The sequence below is a fragment of the Rhincodon typus genome, chromosome 19 (assembly GCF_021869965.1).
Source record: "Rhincodon typus isolate 14 chromosome 19, sRhiTyp1.1, whole genome shotgun sequence".
NCBI classification, from domain to species: Eukaryota; Metazoa; Chordata; class Chondrichthyes; order Orectolobiformes; family Rhincodontidae; genus Rhincodon; species Rhincodon typus.
The window spans coordinates 900,952-910,515 of NC_063350.1; the positions used below are offsets into that span (position 1 = coordinate 900,952).

General features: G+C 45.5%; 1 protein-coding gene across 1 annotated transcript in view; it reads left to right on the top strand.

The window, feature by feature from the left end:
• LOC109919098 (matrix metalloproteinase-24) overlaps positions 1-9,564 on the top strand; it is a gene marked incomplete at its 5' end in the record, with an annotated part of 31,622 nt that overhangs the window by 6,038 nt on the left and 16,020 nt on the right. The window contains 3 exons of the mRNA XM_048608497.1: positions 1,688-1,849; positions 2,780-2,994; positions 4,390-4,528. Coding sequence (XP_048464454.1) covers positions 1,688-1,849; positions 2,780-2,994; positions 4,390-4,528 — 516 coding nt within the window. The remainder of the gene's footprint in view (positions 1-1,687; positions 1,850-2,779; positions 2,995-4,389; positions 4,529-9,564) is intronic.

Here is a 9,564-nt window from a genome sequence, read left to right on the forward strand (position 1 = left end):
GTCCTGTGTGGGTGGGGGTGTGATGGTGTCCTGTGTGGGTGGGGGTGTGATGGTGCCCTGTGTGGGTGGGGGTGTGAGGTTTCTCCTTTCTTGCTGCATTTATCGTTAACTTCAGCTGCTCCTCCGATGATGTCATTCGCCACTCACAGCTTAAACAAAAACATATCCCATAAACACATTAACAGAACAACAGAGAGAAACAGGGACTGAAATTTGACCCGAATTTGGAGCAGCGATTTGGTGTTTGTTTTTAGAGAGAGAGAGGAATAATGCTGAGTGACATCACCATTAAAAATAAGACTGTGGCCTGGGCCCCAGCTGGGGATCCACAGAAACACACGGCTCTGTATCGAGGGCCTGCACTGGGCCCTCAGCGCACACTGGGACTCAACTGAGCTCACCACTAACAACACACACCAAACAGGGCCCCCACAACACCAACACAATCACCACGAAACAAACACCAACTTTTCAGGCACTGTGTGTTTGCTTTATCCATCCATCTGTCTGAACCGTATCTCCTCTCTCTAACCAAGTGTTTGGTTGCGTCTCATTTGCCCACATTGTGTCAAGCTGATCAGGAGCTGGCCTGGCAGATACAGTGAGCTGCAGTCTTGTTTGTGAGATGATGCCAGGCAGAGTGAGTCACACAGTCTCAGGTGTGTGTCTCTGACTGGGAGATACCTGGGGACTTGGCATGCTGCCACTGTATTGGAGGAAGGTGAGGTCAGGGTTTATTTCTGTTGTGATGTTTCTGTTTCCCCTTCTCTTCCTTCCTGCCTGAAAAACAGCACAACACAGGCTGAAGCTAAATCCATTTCCCCCAGTCCTCCTGACACTCTCTGCAAACCCCTTCGTTCGTCCGAATCCACCCTGATCTCCACAAGGAGCTTTTAGTTTTAACCATTTCTTTCTGAACCAATCCTGGTAAATGTATATAATCTTCTTCACATCTTCTGCTTGTTTTTTCTACTGATCATTCAATCTCGTTCCTTTCTAACTCCAACTGCCTTTTATCAATCCAGAGAGCTTCAGGTCAATGACCTTTCAACAAAATTGTTAAAGAGATGGAACAGATTTTCAATAACCTAGAAATAGGGAGATGGAAATGGAAGGTCTGCAATAGGCTAGATACCAAGAGAATTAATAACAGAACAGGGGCTGCATGCATGAGAAAAGGGGAGTGTGAGTGGACAGGTCAAAACCAAAAGACTGGTTTCAAGGAGGTGAATCATCAACAAAAGCTGCTGTCCTAAAAATAAAGGAACCCAAGGTTAGAGCCTGAAATTGTTGGTGTTGGTGCTGAGTGCTGCAGTGTGAGGAATCAAGGTGGGAACGTGTACCTCAGACCCTGCAGTGAACACGAGGTCAAGGAAACTGTGGGAGTGAGGTCAATTAAACTGGGACAGCACCAGAGGACCATGGTCACCATCACAGACTGGGCAGAACTCCCCAGGACAACCTTCCTCAGATGTACACAGTCATGTGGAGGAGACCAGATAGTGAGCAGCTAATGAAATGAAAGTAACCATAAATCACTGTTCCACCCAGAAGGAGAGTTTGTAGTCTTGGACAGTGAGAAGGTTTGTTGCTGTTTTGCAGAGCCCATCCTTCTGAGGGGTTGGAGACATTTGGAAACTGATGAATTCTCGGACTTGGCTCAATCCTGATTGTCTTTTGTTGACAGGAAATGACCTGTTCCTGGTGGCAGTGCATGAATTAGGCCACGCCCTAGGCCTGGAACATTCCAATGATCCCAGTGCGATCATGGCTCCCTTTTATCAGTACATGGATACTGAAAACTTCAAACTACCACAGGATGATCTACAGGGCATCCAGAAGATTTACGGTTTGTAATGTAAACATGCACCTTTCCATTTCTCTCCATCAGTCTGAATTAAAGCACTTACAAAAACAGAATTGGCTGATAAAGCTCAACAGGTCTGGCAGCATCTGTGAAGAAAAACAGAGTTAACGTTTTGGTTTTGATGACCCAGCAACTTCTGTTTATGTTCTTGATTTACAGCATCCCCAGTTCTTTTGTGTTTTTATTTGAATTAAAGCACTTGCCCAGAGTGTCATGTACCACCCTGTACCTGTGGAGCACTGTCCCACTGACCAAGGGAGGCATCTCACTGGCACTGTCCTCCAGTGCAACTGATTTCAACATTGACACATCTAGTCCATGGATCGCATTGTGTGACCATGTTACAGATTCAGGATTTGCAGAGACTTGGTCTATTACTGAACTTGATACTCTGACAATTTCTCTCCACCTGAGAATGCCTTCCCTTTGTAAATCACTGTCTCTCTGTTGCCCAACTCTCCTCCTTCACTGTAACACCATGTGACAGGCTTCCCCAAAAATAACTGGAGAAAAAGGAGGCCCACTGAGCCTGTTCTGCATATTTTAATGAGATCAGATTAATTAACTCTTGAATAACTACAATCTGAAGGGGGAAGGATTGGGAGGACACCATTGCTGGTCAGGCAGGGGACAGGGGTGTCTGTGGACGTAGGGAGCTGTGAAGGGGGAGGGGCTGGAAAACAAAATCTGTGCCTGATATCTCCTGAATTTCCATTGGGAGCCCCGTCTTCAGCTTCAAACCCCCTACAGCTGCTCCAATCTTATTCTCCTGCTTCGAAGTTGAGTTTTAGCAGTTGCTGGGGTGAAGTTACAGGAATTGGATTTGGGGTTTGCTCTGGGTTTGTACAGACAGACAGATGGTTGGTAATGTATTTCCATTGCAGCAATGATTCTCTGTCTCATCATCACCAGGTCCCCCGACTGAGATCCTGGAACCTACAAGACCCCTGCCGACCATCTCCGCTCGCAGGATTCACTCCACCTCCGAAAGGAAACATGACCGACAATCCCGACCCCCTCGGCCCCCTTCTGGGGAGAGACCTTCCTACCCTGGCTCCAAACCCAACATCTGCGATGGACATTTCAACACAGTGGCTTTGTTCCGAGGGGAAATGTTTGTCTTCAAGGTAAATGCTCTGAAATAGTCATGAGTTTAAAAAAAAAAGTAGGAATTTTTGTTCAGGTCATTATTTGGACTGTGAGTTTGGAATGTGCTGACAATCCAGCCCCACTATCCCACCATTAGTGAGGCTTCAATCACCAAAATAGCCCATGGTTTCTCCTTTGTCCCACAATCCGGGAGAAGAGACCTTAACCAGGCTGCTTTAATGAGCCCAGAATAATCACTTTGTTAAAACATCGATCTTATTCTTAAAACAAGTGGCTAACTTTGGTTGACATTGAAAATATAACCTGGAATTAGAACTATATCAATTTACTCACACACAGGCACACTCTCGCAACATAAAAACACAAGCTTCCACAGAGACAATTTGTTTTTTAGAAAAAGATGCAAAACGGGAACAAGTAGCCCTCTTGGCCATGGGTCTGGAAACAAAGGATAAAATAAATGTGGCAACTTTCCACATCCCTGTCTCCTGCTGATGATTGCTGTCAACTGGAGATAAATACCCAGTTCTGATTCCAAACCAACTTGGGTTTGAGTTTCTAGAATGTGGTCACGGTCCAGCTTCTCAGGTTTTACCAGGCGGACAGAAGGACATTGAAAACTTCTTTATATTCCCAGAAACTTCTGGTGAGAACAGGATTTTGTGAGATTCCAGCAGCTTCAGGACGGTCCTCCTTACTCTGACCCCCAGGGGTCTGTAACAGAATGTCTAAATCCAGACAGAGTTACTCATAACCATTAGAGTTCAGGCCCTCAACTTGCACTTTTTCAGTAGTTAAGACAATAAACAATCTCTTATCTCCTTGAAAGCTTTGCTTAGCTGTTTCTCCAAAGTCACTTGATTTCCGGTAAACAACAGGACACTTTAAATTAATGGCTTCATTTCTAAGAAATCACATGAAAGCAATTTCAAACCCACAAATGTCCAAACAGTTAGAAAATCTCCCTGTCTTTTTTCATATAATCCTTAAAGATGTATTCCCAATGCCAACTGCAGACATTCAGGGTGTATGAGACAAAATGCTGTACCTCTCAAGAGGAGTATCCACACCTCCTGCCTTGAATTTGCTGCAATCTCAGATGAAATTGAAAATGTGAACTGTTCCTGAGTGAAGGAGTAACTGTTGAACCGCTGAAGAGTGGATGAAGAGTTTAGAGTGGGTAAGAACCAAAGTGGTGGACCTGGCACTGGAGCTGGAGTTGGAAAGGGATTGTTTTATTGATAGTGCTGGGGTAGGAATGGGATTGAGCTGAGCTGTTCCCAGTGTGGAGACTTGTGACCAGGTCTGTGCTTACACTCTGACAGTGTCTCCAAACCAAGACAAAGGTCATTGAGGAAAACATCCTCGAGGCTTTCCGAACACGTGGCTGTAACAGTCATTTCTTTTCACAGGATCGTTGGTTCTGGCGCCTTCGCAATAACCGAGTACAGGAGGGTTACCCGATGCAGATCGAGCAATTCTGGAAAGGACTCCCAACCCGTATCGATGCAGCATATGAAAGATCAGATGGAAAATTTGTTTTCTTTAAAGGTAAGATTGATTCATAACCATTAAATCAGAAATGTAATGATAACATTGAGGCGGCACGGTGGCTCAGTGGTTAGCACTGCTACCTCACAGCGCCAGGGACCCGGGTTCAATTCCACCCTCGGGCAACTGTCTGTGTGGAGTTTGCACATTCTCGCTGTGTCTGCATGGGTTTCTTCCGGGTGCTCCGGTTTCCTCCCACAGTCCAAAGATGTGCAGGTTAGGTGGATTGGCTGTGCTAAATTGCCCATTGTGTTCAGGGATGTTTAGGTTAGCCATGGGAAATGCAGGGTTACAGGGATAGGGTAGGGAATGGGTCTGGGTCTTGGTGGGATGATCTGCAGAGGGTCAGTGTGGATTTGTTGGGCCGAATAGCCTGTTCCTACACTGTAGGGATTCTATTCTAAAAACATTGGTCCATTGTATCGATCGGTCTGCGCAAGCTCCCTGTTCCAGTCTTAGCAATAGTAATTGAGAGCTGGAATAGTGAAGATTCTGAAGATCTACAGTATTATCTGAGAAATGAAGAAAATTAATGTGAATGCAGGATGATTAACATCAAATAGGAGCAGAGGGAGATAGAGAAGAGCAGAATATTTTCTGATTCATTCCTCAAAAAACAGATTGCTGGAGGTTTACTCCAGTCAGAGTCACTGCCACATTACTGCCTGCTACTTGGAGCCTGGGTCACCTTTGTCTGTAGAGGGACTACACTTCAAATTCTTTGCTGCTTCCATTTTCACTGACACCAGCTTGAATGTAACTCAGTACAGTGACCTGAGACTTTGTGAATATGGGGCCTGGACAAGTAACAAGCCCAATATTTGGGGACAGCCATTTTGATGGAAGAGTTGACCATTGACCCTAGCAAAGGGAATAATTGGGGAATTCCCAGGCTGCTGGGACAATGAATGACTTGTGCACTCACTGAGATATGATGTCCAAATCTGGTCTTCACCAATTAACAATGAGCCAGGCCAGATACACAGGAGCAGAATTAGGCCATTCAGCCCTTCAAGTCTGCTCCATTTTTCAATCATGGCTGATATATTTCTCAACCTCATCCTAATGTTTTCTCCCAGTAACGTTGATCCCCTTACTATTCAAGACCCTATCTATCTCGGTCTTAAACACACTCAATGATTTGGTCTCCACAGCCCTCTGCAGCAATGAGCTCCACAGATTCACCACCCTCTGGCTGAAGAAATTCTTCCTCATCTCAGTTCTAAAGGGTTGTCCCTTCACTCTGAGCCTGTCCCCTTGGATCCTAGTCTCTCCTATGAGTGGAAACATCTTCTCCACGTCCACTGTATACAGGGCTGTCAATACTCTGTAAGTTTCAATCAGATCCCCGTCATCCTTCTAAACTCCATCGAGTACAGACCCAGAGTCCTCACATCTCCTCCCATGACAAGCCCTTCACCCCAGGATCATTCTTGTAAACCTCATGTGGACCCCCTCCAATGCCAGCACGTTCTTCCTTAGATAGGGGGCCCAAAATTGCTCACAGTATTCCAAATGCGGTCTGACCACAGCCTTATACAGCCTCAGCAATACATCTCTGCTCATGTATTCCAGCCCTCTTAAAATGAATGCTAACATTGCTTTTCCTTCCTAACTGCCAACTGAAACTGCATGTTAACCTTAAGAGAATTCTGAACCCAGGCTCCTAAGTCCTTTTGTGTTTCAGATTTCCGAAGCCTTTCCCTGTTTAGAAAATAGTCTGTGCCTCTATTCTTCCTACCAAAGTCCATAACCTCACACTTCCCCACATTATATTCCATCTGCCACTTTCTTTGCCCACTCTCCTAGCCTATCCAAGTCCTCCTGCAGTCTCCTCACTTCTTCAACATGACCTGTCCCACCAACTATCTTTGTGTCATCTGCAAACTTAGTAACAATGCTGTCAGTTCCTTCGTCCAGATCATTGTGTGTAAAGTGAATAATTCTGGTCCCAACACTGACCCCTGTGGAACTCCACTAGTCACCGACTGCCATCCTGAAAAGACCCCGTTATTCCCACTCCCTGCCTTCTGCCAGTTAGCCAGTCCTCTGTCCATGCCAGTACCTTACCCCTAACACCATGTGCTCTTATCGTATTTACAACCTCCTGTGGCACCTTGTCAAAGACCTTCTGGAAATCCAAATAGATCATGTCCGCTGCCTCTCCTTTGTCTAACTTGTTCATCACCTCCACAAAGAATTCTAACAAATTTGTCAGGCATGGCCTCCCCTTGACAAAGCTGTGCTGACTCAGTCCCATTTTACCATGCACTTCCAAGTACTTTGCAATCTCATCCTTAATAATGGACTCTAAAACCTGAACAACAACAATGGAAGTTGGGCCAGCGGCCTATAGTTTCCTGTCTTCTGCCTCCTTCTTTCTTGAACAGAGGTGTGACATCCGCCATTTTCCATTCCCCTGGCAACTTTCCTCCCCGTCTCCAGTGATTCCTGAAAGATCATCACCAATGCCTCTACAATCCCTCAGCGATCCCCTTCAGAACTCTGGGGTATAGTCCATCATGTCCAGGTGATTTAGCCACCTTCAGACCTTTCAGCTTCCCCAGCACCTTCTCCTCAGTGATGGCCACTATACGCACCTCTGCCCCCGACTCTCTTAAAGTTCTGGTACGTTGCTGGTGCCTTCCCCTGTGAAAACTGATGCAAAGTTCCTATTCAGTTCCTCCACCATTTCTATGTTCCCCATTACCACTTCTCCAGCCTCATTCTCCAGCGGTACAATGCCTACTCTTGTCTCTCCCTTACTTTTAAATATCTTAAAAAAGACCTGTTCAATCTCGTTTTACATTACTAGCTCCTTAAAGTCATATTTCATTTTCTCTGCTTATTGCTTATTTTATTGTACTCGGCTGGTTTTTTAAAGCTTCCCAATCCTGTGGTTTCCCACTAATCTTTATCACATTGGACGCTTTTTCTTTCACTTTTACACTGTCCCTGACCTCCCTTGTCAGCCATGGCTCCCTCATCCTCCCCTTAGTGTCTTTCTTTCTCCTTGGGATGATTTGCTGCTGTGCCTCCCAAATTCCCCCAGAAGCTCCTGCCATTGCTGTTCCACCGTCTTCCCTGCTAGGCTCCCCTTCCAATCAACTCTGACCAGCTCCTCCCTCATGTCTTTGTAGTTACCTTTACTCAATTGTAATACCGTTACATCTGATTCCAGCTTCTCCTTCTCAAACTGCAGGGTGAATTCTATCGTATTATGATCACCAACCCCTGGGTATCCTTCACCTTTGGCTTCCTATTCAAGTTTATTTCATTACACATCACCAAATCCAGAATTGCCTGTTCCCTAGTGGGCTCTACCACAAGCTGCTCAAAAAACATTTTGTAGACATTTCATGAATTCCTTTTTTCTTGAGATCTGCTACCAACCTAATTTTCCCAGTTCACCTGCATATTGAAGTCCCCATTATTATTGTAAGAGACTTTTCTGATATACCTTTTCTATCTCCTGAATTAATTTCTTCCCAAATCCTGACTATTGCTAGGAGGCCTGTACACTACTCCCATCAGGGTCTTTTTCCCTTTGCGGCTCCTTGTCTTTACCTGCACAGAATCTGTATCACTTCTTGCTATTGATTTAATTTAGTTTCTTACTAACAAGGCAACTCCGACCCCTGCCCATCTGCCTGGCCTTTCAATAGAACGTGTACCCTTGGATACTTAGTTCCCAGCTCTGATCCCCTTGCAGCCACTTCTCTGTCAATTTCAATCTGTACTACAAGCTCATTTACCTTGTTTCGTATATTGCGTGTATTTAAGTACAACACCCTCAGTCCTCTGACTGCCTCCTCAAGCCCCTTCTCTGCTGTGCTTAAAGTTAAAGTTAGATTCCTGATGCTTCCCATATTCTCCATCCTATTACCAGTTCTGGAAACTTTAATAACCTCTGCTGAGCACTTCCTCCTTTAGCTTCTTCCATAATTTTCCATGCCACTGAACTCAGTGGTGCACTTTATCCTGTTTTGGTTCCAAACCCTTCCTTGGACATTTGAATATTTGTAGTTGAGATAGAGACACTGATCCTTATTGTCTGTGCAAAGACCAGTTCCCGTAAAGCCTCTCAGACCTGTGTATGTGGCTGTGGGAGAGTACACGTGTGTCTGTGTGTATGTGGGTGTGTACGTGGGTGTGTCTGTGTGTATGTGGGTGTGTACAAAGAACAAAGAAAATTACAGCACAGGAACAGGCCCTTCGGCCCTCCAAGCCTGCGCTGATCCAGATCCTCTATCTAAACCTGTCGCCTATTTTCCAAGGATCTGTATCCCTCTACTCCCTGCCCATTCATGTCTCTGTCTAGATACATCTTAAATGATGCTATCACGCCCACCTCTACCACCTCCGCTGGCAACATGTAACAGGCACCCACCACCCTCTGCGTAAAGAACTTTCCATGCATATCTCCCTTAAACTTTTCCCCTCTCACCTTGAAATCGTGACCCCTAGTAATTGAGTCCCCCACTCTGGGAAAAAAACTTCTTGCTATCCACCCTGTCTATACCTCTCATGACTTTGTAGCAACCTCTGTCTTTCTAATGTAAATAATCCTAATCTACTCAACCTCTCTTCATAGCTAGCGCCCTCCATACGAGGCAACATCCTGGTGAACCTCCTCTGCACCCTCTCCAAAGCATCCACATCCTTTCGGTAATGTGGCGACCAGAACTGTACGCAGTATTCCAAACGTGGTCGAACCAAAGTCCTATACAACTGTAACATGACCTGCCAACTCTTGTACTCAATACCCCGTCCGATGAATGAAAGCATACCGTATGCCTTCTTGACCACTCTGACGACCTGTGTTGCCACCTTCAGGGTACAATGGACCTGAACACCCAGATCTCTCTGTGCATCAATTTTCCCCAGGGCTTTTCCATTTACCATATAGTTCGCTCTTGAATTGGATCTTCCAAAATGCATCACCTCGCATTTGCCTGGATTGAACTCCATCTGCCATTTCTCCACCCAACTCTCCAATCAATCTATATTCTGCTGCATTCTCCGACAGTCCCCTT